Source organism: Glandiceps talaboti, chromosome 8 (assembly GCF_964340395.1).
Source record: "Glandiceps talaboti chromosome 8, keGlaTala1.1, whole genome shotgun sequence".
Classification (NCBI taxonomy): domain Eukaryota; kingdom Metazoa; phylum Hemichordata; class Enteropneusta; family Spengelidae; genus Glandiceps; species Glandiceps talaboti.
The window spans coordinates 22,812,656-22,828,334 of record NC_135556.1 but is presented as its reverse complement, the minus strand read 5'-3'; the positions used below and the strand labels follow the sequence as shown (position 1 = coordinate 22,828,334).

At 36.7% G+C, this 15,679-nt stretch overlaps 1 protein-coding gene across 1 annotated transcript in view; it reads left to right on the top strand.

Annotated features, from left to right (window-relative positions):
• LOC144438615 (E3 ubiquitin-protein ligase HERC2-like) overlaps positions 1-12,720 on the top strand; it is a 55,729-nt gene extending 43,009 nt beyond the window's left edge. The window contains exons 59-76 of the mRNA XM_078127713.1: positions 257-547; positions 1,125-1,258; positions 2,124-2,249; positions 2,831-3,102; positions 3,315-3,513; positions 4,208-4,422; positions 5,041-5,218; positions 5,548-5,801; positions 6,019-6,158; positions 6,679-6,774; positions 7,382-7,671; positions 8,119-8,344; positions 8,859-9,053; positions 9,287-9,421; positions 9,727-9,889; positions 10,503-10,608; positions 11,280-11,492; positions 12,222-12,720. Coding sequence (XP_077983839.1) covers positions 257-547; positions 1,125-1,258; positions 2,124-2,249; positions 2,831-3,102; positions 3,315-3,513; positions 4,208-4,422; positions 5,041-5,218; positions 5,548-5,801; positions 6,019-6,158; positions 6,679-6,774; positions 7,382-7,671; positions 8,119-8,344; positions 8,859-9,053; positions 9,287-9,421; positions 9,727-9,889; positions 10,503-10,608; positions 11,280-11,492; positions 12,222-12,482 — 3,494 coding nt within the window. The 3' untranslated portion in view covers positions 12,483-12,720. The remainder of the gene's footprint in view (positions 1-256; positions 548-1,124; positions 1,259-2,123; positions 2,250-2,830; positions 3,103-3,314; positions 3,514-4,207; positions 4,423-5,040; positions 5,219-5,547; positions 5,802-6,018; positions 6,159-6,678; positions 6,775-7,381; positions 7,672-8,118; positions 8,345-8,858; positions 9,054-9,286; positions 9,422-9,726; positions 9,890-10,502; positions 10,609-11,279; positions 11,493-12,221) is intronic.
• Positions 12,721-15,679: the final 2,959 nt, after the last annotated feature.

The following is a 15,679-nucleotide window of genomic DNA, read 5'->3' as shown; positions in this document are numbered from 1 at the left end:
AAATGATATATCGCTGATGTTTTGGGAATTTATTTAAATAACCCTTCTGTGAGCTAAAGCCAACCACTACTGAAAGTGTAGAAAATTGCTAAATTGGCTATTTACTTGACTCAAGTATCAAAACTCACATATATAGCACTAGATTCTCATTTCAGTGGCTGTAGAGTCTAAGATATACTGGACACTAGCACACTGTATATTGATTGATTTTGAAATGATTGATTAACTGATTGATTTCACATTTCCACTTATATAGGGAGAGAATGGTCTGATTGGTCACAAGAGTTGAGAATCCCTGGTGATGAACTCAAATGGAAATTTACTAGTGATGGTTCTGTCAATGGCTGGGGCTGGCGATTTACAGTGTTTCCTATCATGCCAGCTGCAGCTCCTAAAGATCTGCTATCAGATAGATCAGTTTTATCAAGACCCTCTATAGACCTGGTGACGTGTCTGTTAGATTTTAGACTGGAGAGTGCTAACAGTCATCGTATTATGCCACGTCTAGCTGCAGCACTTGCAGCATGTGCTCAACTTAGTTCACTCAGTAAGTCAGTTGATTAAAATCATTGTTATTGTAACTTATCTTTTAAGTTAGCATAGAAACATTTCACAATGGAAGGTTCCCTGTTTTAGTACTCTGTCTGTCTGTCTGTCTGTCTGTCTGTCTGTCTGTCTGTCTGTCTGTATGTATGTATGTATGTATGTATGTATGTATGTATGTATGTATGTATGTATGTATGTCTGTCTGTCTGTCTGTCTGTCTGTCTGTCTGTCTGTCTGTCTGTCTGTCTCTGGTTGTCTTGCCCTCTGTCCATTTGTATCACTGTCTGTCACTCTGTCTATCCCTCCCTCCTTCCCTCTGTTAGTAATATATGATTGTGCACATGTCATGCACATGTCCATATATGGTTATACTCTTTGATTTCCATGTGTATGTCCATCTGAAAGCCTCTGAGTACCTCCTTCAGCTCAGGTGGGGAATAGTCACTGTGGCTTTGTACTGCATTATATGGATGCATTTTCCTGTGTATATATTTATATAACACAGTGTACATAGCTCCTATCTGTATAGTCATCATGTGTATGTTACTAAATGATATATCCTTCATGTTAATTTCTAGTTGCTGCTCAACGTATGTGGGCATTACAGAGACTACGTAAATTGATAAATACAGAGTATGGGCCAGCCCTGAATGTGGATGCTATTATTGGTGGACATGAAATGGTAGATGATGCTCCAAGACCATCAATTGTGGTACGTGTCCAATTCAATATTCATCATATAACTTGTAAAATTCTCCCTTACTACAGTAGAGTTGTTAACAATCTATCAGTCATATTTTGACTAATTTTGAAATCTGATGAAAAGAAACTTTAATAAACTGTCGCTGATGTAAAAGAGTTGATGAAATATTACAACTTGACATACACATTTCAAAAAAAAAGTCGGTGCGTACCTGCTACTTTAAAACTAAACACAGAAAATTCTCTGAGTTGATGTTCAGATATTTGTACTGATACAGTGATAGCCTTCAAAAGTAGCAAATAAAGTTACATGTATGAAATGTTTGCCAAATATTAGAATATTGCTTTGATATTACACTGTGTAGTTTTAAGTACAACCCATTCCAAGGTACCTTTCAGTGGCTCTGTTTGATACAACCACATAGAAACCAATAAGAAACTGTACATGCTACATTTTAAGATAGCAAGATTGAATGAATAGTGTCTTGCAACATTTTGTCTAAATGAAATGAACTAATGTGCCACTATGCAGACATCACATGGAGATGTCAAAACATTGGTGTCTGCAAATCTGTGTCTAGTTGTAGTATGTTTAATGTTAACTTCATAATAGACATTATTAAAATTACAATCTTGCGCTCTCAGTGTAGAATATGCAGTTTCTTGTTTCTGAATGGTTGTATCAAACAGAGCCAGTGAACGTTAACTTGAAATAGGCTGTAGTGCAATTGGAAAAATGAACAATTATTTTAATATATTCCTTTACTTTTGTAATATTTCAATTGAAGTGGCAAATAAATAATGAATGAATATAAAGATACAAGCACTTCATATACCAATATTGAGTCTCATTGTAAAATCATTTTGTGCTACAGTCTTTCAGTGGTACAGCTCTAGTAGGGTTAGTCAAGGGACTTCCTGAAGCTCTACAGAGGCAGTATGAATATGAAGATCCTATTGTAAGGGGAGGAAAACACCTATTACATAGTCCATTCTTCAAGGTATGTATAACCCTTTAATGACTTGGTTTCTTGCCTTTTAAAAAAAAAATGAAATGCTAAAGTAAACAATAGCTGATAAGAAATGACCAGGTCATGCACAGTTATAGGCAGCAAAGCACTATATAAATAAACCTCATGAGCCAAAGCAGTGATTCACTGCAGCTTAGGAGTATGTTAGAATATCTTTTGTTACTTCAGGGTGCTGAAAGATGGTTGTGCACACGGCTCTTGAAGGACTGAGCACCATTGTCACTGATCACTCCAACTACACTGTCTGGGAGTCTGTTCCAGGACCACAGTGTGGATGAAAGTTCGGCAAGTGGAGTAGGTTCTTGAGACTGGTAGACTGGAGTAGGTTCTTGAATAGGTTCGAGAGTCCATGATTTGGCATTGACAAACTTTAACAGGGATAAAGAGGGGTTGATTGCTACATAAAAAGCAGATGTTTGTGACAATACTGTGCAGGCTATACAATATTACGATGAAGTTATAACATCTAACAAAACAGTTTCTAAAAGCATTCCAGTTACAGCTAGTGTAGTTGTAATATTTTGACTAAAAAACGCTTTATTTGATTACAGGTATTGGTAGCATTAGCATGTGATTTACGTCTTGATGCGTTACCATCCTGTGCAATGTCACATCGTTGGGCTTGGTTTAGACGGTACTGTACAGCAGCCAGAGTGGCTCAGTCATTGGAACAACGTATCCCTCTACCGTACAGTTTCCTGGATGAAGTCATGAAGAAGATTAGAGAAATCACTGCAGATGGAGAAGAAATCTCCAGAGACCACGATAACCATCAAATCTTTCACAAAGAACACGACGAACAGTTGTTGATGTGGATGAACAGGTATAGTTCACTGGAAATTATGGTTGAATCATAGGTGGAAAATAATTTTGAAAGTGTTTGTTACACCAGTCAATCCAGAGTGCTAAACTTTTTCTTTCTGTACTCTTGATAACTATATTTTGTCAACTGATACCAATACATATAAAGTGTACTTTAGTCTACGGATAAAAATGTCATATCACAGTTATTCTTGTATATGGTAATGACTACAGGAGACCAGAAGACTGGACCTTATCATGGGGTGGTAGTGGTACTATATATGGTTGGGGACATAACCACAGAGGACAACTAGGGGGAGTGGAAGGAGCTAAAGTCAAACTACCTACACCTTGTGATGCCCTGTCTACACTTAGACCTATACAGATAGTGGGAGGTGAACAAACTCTCTTCTGTGTTACAGCAGATGGAAAGGTAATGATACAGAATATATATTGTCATTCTTTGCATGTTTTTTTGTTAAGTGACGATGAGAGGGCCCTTATTTTCATACTATTAGTTCAAATTTTATGTAGGAAATTTTGAAGGGGTGTGATTTTGACTGAAAAATGTAAGGTAATAACTGTTTACTTGCAAGTTGGATTGACATTATGATAATAATGAATTGTATGTAGTGTAAAGTAACATAGCATACTCAGTGCATATTCTGATATAAGGCATGGTTTGTAACATAATATGATGTGTCATCATGTCATGTCATGTCACGTCACGCCATGTCATGTATATGTATATTGTCCTCAAACATAAATTTGAACACTTGTTGAACCATATTACTGAATGAATTTGAGTGTATATTGAGGTGGTATATTACAGCATATTAGTACATACTTCATCTGTAGCTAAATATAATAATATATGATATTATATCATTTAATATATATTTATTCACAGAGCTACATGTAATTGTAAGATAAATGTACAGTAACATTGAAGCACATTTAATATACATTGTGGGACAGGAGAAAAAAATCGTTCTCTTGCAACTAGTGGAGTCTACTCCCTCTTACAATCTTAGAATTACTAAATTCTGGGCAAGCTGATCAATTTGAGTACATATACATACAAGCTTTGATAGAACTGATCTCTGACATTCAATCTCAACCTATAGGTATATGCTACTGGTTATGGTGCTGGTGGTAGACTTGGCATAGGTGGTACAGACTCTGTATCTACACCAACACTTCTAGAATCCATACAACATGTAGTTATCAAGAAAGTAGCTGTCAATTCTGGTGGTAAACATTGTCTAGCCTTGTCTCAGGAAGGAGAGGTGTATACATGGGGTGAAGCTGAAGATGGCAAACTAGGACATGGAATTAGAACGTAAGTATTTTATATACTGTAGCAGATTTTATGCACAAATGAAAACATATATGGAATGATAACGTAAGTATTTTATACAGCAGATTTTATGCACACATGAACATGAACATGAACATGGATTAGAACGTAAATGTTTTATATAGCAGATTTTATGCACTCATGAACACGAACATGGAATGAGAACATGAAGTAGAAGGTCCAAACTGAGAGTACTGATGATGGTTATTAATTTGATATTATTAGTTTATAAACGCTGGCATATACCTTTAGAATAATGGATAGTTTTTATTTATATGGAGTGTAGTGGCCAGGTATAAGCATAAGCTTGTCTTTGAATCTGTCCCGTGTTAATTTGAGGTTGTTGGTGGTCAAACAGTTACCTCATAGGCGTCACTATTACCTCTACAGCCTAGATTTGAACCCACCAAGCATCGGCTGGGTTTGATTAACATTTAACCAGGTCTTATGTAAGAAGCTCAATGTGACCCTGCCGAACAATGCAGGTTTTCCCAGAATATTCTGGTTTCTTCCTGCTTTTTTAACACTAGGACACTATGGTGCTGCTCTTGTGGTAACCATACAACAGATTTCTGATAATTTTGGTTCTTTTCAATCTAGCCAATGTGACAGACCTAGAGTATTAGAATCATTACGTGGTAAGGAAGTAGTGGATGTAGCAGCTGGAGGTGCTCATAGTGCTTGTATCACATCAACGGGTGAGTTGTATACATGGGGGAAAGGCAGATATGGTAGACTTGGTCATGGTGATAGTGAAGATCAACCAAGACCTAAACAGGTACGTTTGACAGTTTACTATGGGTTTACTGGGAAAAAGAGCAACAAATATAAAAACTTCTACCACCAAAAGAGAATCACACCAAAAACAAATAATTGATAATTTGTCCAAATCTGGAAACGTAGTTATCGAGGATTATATAAAAATGTCGGTATCAGTGAAAGGTGACTGAGTTTTAACATTTGAAATTGTTGCTGTGTATTTAAAATACAGTTAAAAACAGTTCCCCTACTGCTGTTTGATATTGAAGGAAAATATTTTGAGCGGCTGACTGCCACTGTTACTTCTACATTGCGCCTTGAAATGAGCTTTGTGTTTGATACTTGTAGGTGGAAGCCTTGAAGGATTACCGTGTGATTGATGTAGCCTGTGGAAGTGGAGATGCTCAGACATTGTGTCTGACAGATGATGACTGTGTATGGTCATGGGGTGATGGAGACTACGGTAAACTTGGCAGAGGTGGTAGTGATGGCTGTAAAACACCACAGAGGACTGAGTCATTGGTTGGACTGGGTGTCTGTAAAGTGGAATGTGGCTCTCAGTTTTCTGTGGCTTTGACCAAATCGGGTGCAGTGTACACTTGGTGAGTATTCATATTGTAACGAGGAGAGAATCTAAAAAAAAATCTGATATTTTGCTCCAAGCCACATCTGTAGAGATTTTGCTGATGAGTTGATATGGGATATGTCATCTATGAAAAACTCTTAATGTCTAGAATCAAAAGACGTTACTAGGAGATAGATATTACAAATGACACAAACACAACCTGAGACTGATACTGTGACTGTTTTAATCCACAGGGGCAAGGGTGACTACCACAGACTGGGTCATGGTACTGATGACCATGTGAGAAGACCTAGAAAAGTGGCAGCGCTGCAAGGCAAGAAATGTATACAGATTGCCACAGGTTCCCTTCATTGTGTGGCAGTCACTGATCAAGGTAAGAAATGTATACAGATTGCCACAGGTTCCCTTCATTGTGTGGCAGTCACTAATCAAGGTAAGAAATGTATACAGATTGCCACAGGTTCCCTTCATTGTGTGGCAGTCACTGATCAAGGCAAGAAATGTATACAGATTGCCACAGGTTCCCTTCATTGTGTGGCAGTCACTGATCAAGGTAAGAAATGTATACAGATTGCCACAGGTTCCCTTCATTGTGTGGCAGTCACTGATCAATGTAAGAAATGCATACAGATTGCCACAGGCTCCCTTCATTGTGTGGCAGTCACTTTCATACAAAGTCGCATGCAAACAAACCTCAAACCTTGCAAAATCTAACTCTGCACAACTGTTAGTGCATCTGAGTCACAAGTATTGAAATGACTATAAGAAGTATGTGAATTAATATGTTTGATAGTTATGATATCCAGGTATATGTCTATATACTCTCTGATAGAGTTGTCATAATAATACATGGTTGTATTTTAGTAACATGTAATATCATGGTTGTGTTTCAGGTGAAGTGTATACTTGGGGTGACAATGATGAGGGTCAACTAGGTGATGGTACAACTAATGCTATCCAGAGACCAAGACTTGTCACAGCACTACAAGGTATTTCATAGTTTTCTGTCTTCTTGGTTCAAGAATGCTGGCTAATTGTGGATATTGTCATAATAAATGAAGTGATCTTTTATCCTGAAGTATGTATCAGGCATGTATTTGGGGATGGGGCATACATACATGTATTTCAGTTGTGTGTGTGTGTGTGTGTGTGTGTGTGTGTGTGTGTGTGTGTGTGTGTGTGTGTGTGTGTGTGTGTGTGTGTGTGTGTGTGTGTGTGTGTGTGTGTGTGTGTGTGTGAGTGTGAGTGTGAGTGTGTGTGTGTGCGCGTGTGTGTGTGTGTGTGCGCACGTGCGTGTGCGCATGTGCATGTGTGCGTGCATGCATGCATGTTATAGTAATAAAACAGGGGATGGGGTAGGGGTGTGAATGGGTGTGAATACTTGAAAGGATACTTTATTTGGTAAGTGCTGGTTAAAGATTTTTATCAGTCTTGTATACATATTGATTACTCTACCCTGGCATTGACACTATCTTTGTTTTCATTTGCTTTTAAAATAAAAATAGTGTGAAAGCTTACATTAGGCTTCTGAATGTATACCAGAATAACATAATGATGACAATGCTTGTAATATAAACTGCAATTTTTCTCTGACAGGCAAGAAAATCACCCATGTTGCATGTGGATCAGCTCACAGCCTTGCATGGTCAACTAGTAAACCAGTAAATGCTGGAAGGTTGCCTAGTAAAATACCCATGGAGTACAATGTTCTGAAGGAAATATCCATCCCTATTCTTCGAAATCGATTGGTTTTGTTGCATCATTTCTCTGAACTGTTCTGTCCATGTATACCAATGTTTGATTTACGTGGCAAGACAGAAGAGGCTGATGGTGGTCCCTCTGTTGGTATGGATGCACTACGGTCATTGCTTGTGTCAAGTGGAAAGGTAAGCATATGTTGTCAGTAAAGTGACACAAAACAACATCATTGCATGGTACATTGCAGTGTTCAACAGCTACAAGTGATGATGACTAAAAATTCTTATCTAACTCTTTTTGACAACATGCTCAGAGCACACAGTGTAAACTATTAATTGTCATCTCTGGTACAAAACTGTAATCATGGAAAACAGCATTACACATCATCAACTCCATGTGGACCATGCACATCACATGACCTCTTCATATAGTGCACACTGTTGACTCAATTACATAAATAATTGCATCCTTCCATGTACCCATTTGTACAACCTGGCTACTGTTTGAAATTTGACATTGTACTAGTCGGCTATCTGCAATAAAAGTCGGTCAATAATATTGCAATATTTTTCACATAAAGCATTTACTTTCAACAGCTTCTAAGTATGTAACAAGCAATGTTTATATTATTATAGGAGGCTGCATTTAGGAAAGTAGTGCAAGCCACAATGATCCGAGACAGACAACATGGTCCAGTAATAGAGCTGAATAGGATACAGGTGAAGCGATCACGTAGTAAAGGTGGTTTAGCTGGACCTGATGGTACCAAGTCAGTCTTTGGTCAGACATGTTTTAAACTGAGTAATTTTGGATCTGACAGTTTGTTATTGCCACATAGGGTATGGAAAGTTAAATTCATAGGTAAGTGTGTTTTACTGGTCTTGTCAGCTCATTAACATTTAGTCGGAATATGTCAGGTTTGTGACTGCACTCCCGATTTGTGTATCTTTGTATATCTGTCGTAAGAAACTGATATGCTGTTCTGTTACTGCATTCTTTAATGCTAAGAATATTGTTAGAAGAATACAGTTATTATACAAAATTAATGCTGAGGTTCAAAGTATACATTTGATGACGCATGTCAATTGTGAGTGTGTGCTCAGCTGTGGGTTACATCGCAGCATGGATTATATTCACATCTTTTGGTATGGATTATAAGTGGTTTGAATCTAACTTAGTTCACCAGTCATATCCTCAATATCCCACAATGCCATGGTGTAATGTCTAATAAAATATCTAAACTACCTGTTGTCCCACTGCTGTATGATAAGGGTTCACAAACATAGCAAGAACATTGCTATTAACAGATGCTGTGCATTGATATAAGTATTATGTATGTACAACATAAGATATTATTTGCTGTATTTTATCACAGGTGAGAGTGTTGATGACTGTGGTGGTGGCTACAGTGAGTCTATAGCTGAGATGTGTGATGAATTACAGAATGGTTCTGTACCATTACTGATTGTCACTCCCAATGGACGTGATGAATCTGGTGCTAATAGAGATTGCTTCCTTCTCAACCCACACTTGAAGTCAGAAACACACAAGAAAATGTACCAGTTCCTTGGTAAGTTCACCTCCAATAAATAACAATATAGTGTCTGTGATGTAGGAATTATGTTGGTGTTCAAATTTGGTCTTAATCTCTTAGCATTAATGATGAAGATTCACAGGCCTCACATGATACACAGTATAAATGACTGAAATTATACTTTGTTTTGAAAGTTTGAAACTGAACAGATGCCATACTTAATTGTCCTAGGTTCATAAAATTGTAATGCTCTTTTATTTCCGTTGTAGGCATGTTAATGGGTATTGCCATTCGTACTGGGAGTCCTTTGAGTCTGAACCTGGCAGAGCCAGTATGGAAGCAGTTAGCTGGTATGCCACTCAGTGTGGCCGATGTTACAGAAATTGATAAAGATTATGTTCCTGGTAAGTATCTTGTGTTCTTCATATGGAGATATATAGGTGGGGACATAATCCTATCACTCCAAATTAAAGTTCTGCAAATGCATCTTTACATCAGTACAGTTTCAGTCACTAATACTAATGCACACTCTCAGTATTTTCATGAGTAGAGCTCTGTTGTGTTGCAAAAATATGTTAAATTTTAACATAAGCTATCCTGTAGAAGAGCTTTAACATACAAGTTAAAGAGTCTTATTGATGACCATGTCCAAAATGAAACCTTTTGATAGAAGAAGTTACATAAACAATGAGGTTATTTTTATCAACAGGTCTGATGTGTATAAGAGACATGGAAGCTGGTGTGTTTGTAGAAATGGAGATGCCATTCAGTACTCCCAGTGCAAGTGGACAGGAAGTCCAATTAAGTTCCAAGTATACACGTATCACTTTAGAAAACAGAAATGAGTATGTGAGGGCAGCTCTGAATTACAGGTAAGTTGTACAAACGGTAGTACTTTGAGAGTTATCTAGATCCTTGTGTCTCTGCCTTCTCTGACATTTCTTGACCTATGCCACCACACGTAAATAAAAGAAACATAACATTGAATGACATGTAAACAAAACAAAACAAACAAAATATTCAATTAAATATAAACAAAACAAAACAAAAAATGTTCTATTACATGTAAACAAAACATTTCATGACATGTAAACAAGACAAAACTAAACTAACACAAACAATGAGTAGCAAGGTCTCATCTATATCTAGCTCAGCATCAGATTGGAAAGTAAGACAGAAAAAAAACCACATAGGCAAGCAATACATATGTCTACCTACCCAACAAAAGGTATTGATTTGATAGAATCAAGAGAACTATGGGTATTAAAGACCAGATGATCTTGTATATATTCTATTGGATGTGATTAGATGACATGTCTGAGAAAGGAAAATCTAAGGGAAAATAGAACTTTTGGCTGGAAGGATGTTGTGTGAACGACTTACACACTGGATATATGTTTTTGTCAAAAATAAACTCTGATCTTTTTGTCCCCAGAAAGTTATGAGGAAAAGAAATGTATAATGATGATGTTCTTTTTTGTTCAGATTACATGAATTTGGTGACCAAACACAATGGGTGCGTGAAGGTATGGCTAAAGTTGTACCTGTACCATTACTGTCATTGTTTACTGGGTATGAGCTGGAAACTATGGTAAGAGCGTTTACACATACATGTTTTATAAAAACTACTTTTTATCAGTTTCTAGATTCTGTAGTTGTGCACTTTTACTACTGAACACAGCAGGATTGTGATTGAAGAGAGAGTTTTGTTTACATTAATCAACTTTTTAGATTCTCTCAGTATAATAAGAATCATGCTGTCTACAAGCGTAAAGTGTTATCAATCAAGTAAAACAACAAACTCAACTTGCAACTTTGATGTACAACCCATAACACCAAAGTAAAGCATTTTCTGTATGTACCACAACCATTCATAGCATCCATATCAAGTGTAAAAGTATACTGTTTCAATTGCTAATTGACCACTTTAGAAAGGCCACATGCTGGGCATGTAAATACACCAATTGAAACAGTGTACTTTTATACTTGATGTGAATGCTATAAATGAGTGTAGCACATAGAGAAAGTGCTTTACTTCATTGTTACTGGTTGTAAATGTGTACATTTCATATCGTTGCGTCAGTACAGTAAGGTCGTATCTGCTATGTAATTATATACTAGGCAGATATGACCTTACTGACTTGACGATACAGACTACAGCCGAATGTTGCCTTTTGCAGCTGTAGTTATAGATTAATTGGAAACAAGTTAGTACAGTACATGTGTATTGATTGATTGACTATGTCATATCTCTGATCTTAGATCTGTGGTAGTCCTGATATTCCTTTACATCTACTAAAGAGTGTGGCTACCTACAAAGGAGTAGATGCATCAGCACCTCTTGTACATTGGTTCTGGGAAGTCATGGAAGAGTTCTCCAACACGGAAAGATCTCTCTTCCTTCGCTTTGTCTGGGGAAGGACGCGTCTACCTCGTACAATAGCTGACTTTAGAGGCAGAGATTTTGTTCTACAGGTATGAGCTATGTGTGATATCAATCATGGTCAGTGATATATGCGAAATTTGATGATTATTTTAGTAATACAATCATCCAAAACTAGCTTTTCTAGTGAAGCCTGATGTCAATTAAAAATTTCAGTATGTACACATCTACACTTTAGGGCGTCTGTACTTAATTCTGTGTGTCTCATTGTAACACCTTAAAATTGATGGGTTTGGTCAGTGAGTTAAAAATAAATTTAGAGAGAGAAAAAAGTGTGTGGGTACATGTTGGTGAGACTTTCTATTCATAGTCGTACTGTAACAGTCTGAATGACTTAGAAACAACAATCAAAATCAGAAGGAACTTTGAACCATTTGTTTGAGTAAATTTCTCAAATTTCTGCAAATAAATAATTTTCGCTCAGATATGCGCTCGTTGGGTTGCCATCATACAATCAGTGACATTGGTACTTATATATATATCCTTGTTGTTTGAGTTACAATGAAATGTTTGATTATGAAAGTAGTTGAGTCAATAAAAGAAGTGTTTAATGCTGTATATTTAATCATACAAACAAAATTGTTCCATATTTGTCAAAGTTACAAATTATAAAGCATTATGAATGAAAATTACAAATAGGAACTTGATAGTCTTAGCAAAACTCTATTGCAAGGTTTTCAAGAGTTCTGACTGGTTTTCATCCTATTGACAGAACACCTGGTCAGCAAAATATGAATCATTTGTGTTATTTTGTTTTACAGGTACTTGACAAGTACAACCCACCAGACCACTTCCTACCCGAGTCCTATACATGTTTCTTCCTTCTCAAGATGCCACGATATTCCTGCAAGGAAGTGTTGCGTGAGAAATTGAAATATGCCATCCATTTCTGTAAGTCGATTGATACTGATGACTATGCTAGGATAGCACTGACGGGAGAACCAGTTGGTGACGATACCACAGATGACAGTGATGGAGATATTGATAGTGTGGAATCAGACACTGAACCGGAATCTGATTAAAATGTGACAGTGACAAGGTAAAGATTGAAGATATGCATTTTGGACACAACGGAAACTCCATAGCAGCTCTTTGAGTGACAATTACTGAAAATGTTGTACATCGTGCTACCTTGTAACAATGTTGTACATCGTGCTACCTTGTAACAATGTTGTACATCGTGCTACCTTGTAACAATGTTGTACATCGTGCTACCTTGTAACAATGTTGTACATCGTGCTACCTTGTAACAATGTTGTACATCGTACTACCTTGTAACAATGTTGTACATCGTGCTACCTTGTAACAATGTTGTACATCGTGCTACCTTGTAACAATGTTGTACATCGTGCTACCTTGTAACAATGTTGTACATCGTGCTACCTTGTAACAATGTTGTACATCGTGCTACCTTGTAACAATGTTGTTGGGACAGCCTTGTACAATGGACACACAAGAGTTTTTAAAGGAGGTGTTATGCAAATTGTGAGCTTCAAGAACCAATCATAGAACTTCTTTTTCGTCACCTTGTTACGCTGTAATGTAACAATGTATTCATGATCTATTTTTAACCAAGTGGATTACAAAAGTTGGGCTTCAAAATTACAAAACTTTTGGACCTTGTTAATTGATGTGTCACTAATTTACTTAGAGCAGGTGGCATGCAAATTAGGAGTCTCTTCACCAATCACAGACCAGCTATACTATAAGTATAACAGTCATGTGACAAAATATATAATTGGACCGCTGGCAGGTGGCATGTAATTGTGAGCTTCAAGAGCCAATCATATTACTTGTAATTATATAGAATATTATGTGGAATCATAAATATATATGAAATGATAAAATGCAATGTTATTTTTGTTCAACTAATTTATAATTGAATTGATTACTAGGTAAATATTAGGAGTAGCTTCTGAATTAACAGAAATGATTAGAAATTGGAGCATAAGCATAAGAGTAATTTAAAATAACAACTATGGAAGAATATGTATCTGTCTGAAACACTTGCCTGGCTAACTCTCTCTTGCTCTTATTACAATATATTGAATCCGTGGGTAGCATTCTAACCTTGAAAAAGACACCCTCAATTTGTACAACTGTAGTACTGTGCCACTAGTAGAAGACCTGGAATTAAAAAAAGATATCTGTTATTCTTAGCGTCAAATGTGTATTGAAAGTAAAGTACACAGAAGATTGTTTTTATGCGCTGAAGTTAAGTCTGCATATCAAAAATTGTGAGGCAACAAATAGAACTTTTAATGGATATTCCCAGAAATAGAAACTGTAAGTTTATTATTATGTTATTCACTCGCGGTAAGACCGTGCTCAGATAGTAGAATATGGATCATTACATGTAAAACATTCATAACTTTTAAGACGTCTGTTTTCAGATTCTCAAGAAAGAAAAAAAACAAACCATGCTAATCCATGACATGTATTATCGGCTTGAATGTTTCTCAAAGCTATACATAATAGACATGCTGTATTCTAAACATCTTGGGTTTCAAACTAAATTTTGCGTAGGTAGTCAAACTTTGTTTGTTTGTTTGTTTGTTTGTCATTTTCATTACAATTGGTTTATTGTGTAACTTTTTGTACCATGTCTATTTAGGTGGTCTATCATTTGGGATTGTAATAATTGCTAATCTCAGACCAACTGAGTGCTTTGCAAACATCTTATTTGTCATATTATTGATCAGTATTTGTAATGTACCGTATCCATATTAATATTGGAATAGGAGTTTATTGTCAAGTACTCTGTTGAAATGTACACCCAGAGAGTGATTGTAATAATTTAGTGATTGTAGAACTTGACATTGGTCAAGTCTTTACCTTGTTTTAAATTGGTAATACTGACTTTGCAAATCTTCAAATCTTGAGCATTTACAAATTGAGAGGTGATTGTTTTGTTTTTTATTTCCTTTTGTAAATTTTGATGCCAAGCTCACAAGGAATGAACAGAGGGGGTGGGGGGATGGGATGGGGAGGAAGCACTACTCTAATATGCTTTGCGAATGTTGAACTACTTAGAGATGACTGTTTTCTTCCTGTACATTCTAAAACCTAGTATATGTATATTAGTCACATAGATATGCTAAGTATGTGATATATTGTTTACTTTTTCTCTGAACTGGTAGGTGTTGAATTCGGAATCTGATTTGTGTGAGATTTTGTGACAATGAAATGACCCCAGTTTTCATTGTTTTGTGTGTAAGTGTATTAAAAATCTCAACTCAAGTGGAGAGTTGCCTTTTATATGGTAAAAATAATAGCATTAAACATTGAAACAAATTAACTTGGAATTTTTTGTTTTGAACCCACATTATGGTTGTCATTGGTGTTGTGTTGTGTTGTGTTGTGTTGTGTTGTGTTGTGTTGTGTTGTGTTGTGTTGTATGAGAGAGAGAGAGAGAGAGAGAGAGAGAGAGAGAGAGAGAGAGAGACAGACAGACAGACAGACAGACAGACAGACAGACAGACGCCGGGCGATCCCAATAGCACTACTGAACCTCAGTTTAGTTGTGCTAACTATCTTTGGAGTAGCATTGCCAGTTGGAAGAAAACAAAGTAACTGAACACATTGATAAAACTGTTGAAGATGTTACCTGTCAGGTAAGGCCAAATGGAAATGAATTAGTGACTGAACTAAGGAGTTGTCTTGACAAACGTAGTACTAATCTATGAGCACAATTAAAGGAAATTGAAGGCGAGAGTGATAGTCTCACACATGCTAGGGAAATAGCTGAGAGATTGATGAACTATGGAACTCTAATCCAAGTAATGTCAACAAAATGGAAGGACATCACAGATAGAGAGGTTATCTAAACAAAGCTCATTCCAGTGGAGGATGATTACGTGGCGTTTCTACCCTCTGATGACTTCTGTGCAATGAAGCAAGTTGAAGACAACCACACATGCCAGAGTTTGCTAGAATTAATGATGACATAATAACTGCTGAGAAGAGAGTGAAAGGTAATGCAGCTACAACCACCACTACTGATGATGTCAGTGCTGCAATGAAGACACCTGATAACAAAAGGGAAGAAATGAAAGTAACAGACAATGAAGAGGGAAAGTTTTCCTTGACAGGTGTAGGCAAGGTAGAGGGTAAACATAAAATATCAGTAGCAGTGTATAATTTACCAGTACAAGGTTCACCTGTCAGTGTCAAAGTTATGCCTCAGAAAGGGTTGGCGTGTAGATTTGGGGAGAGTGGG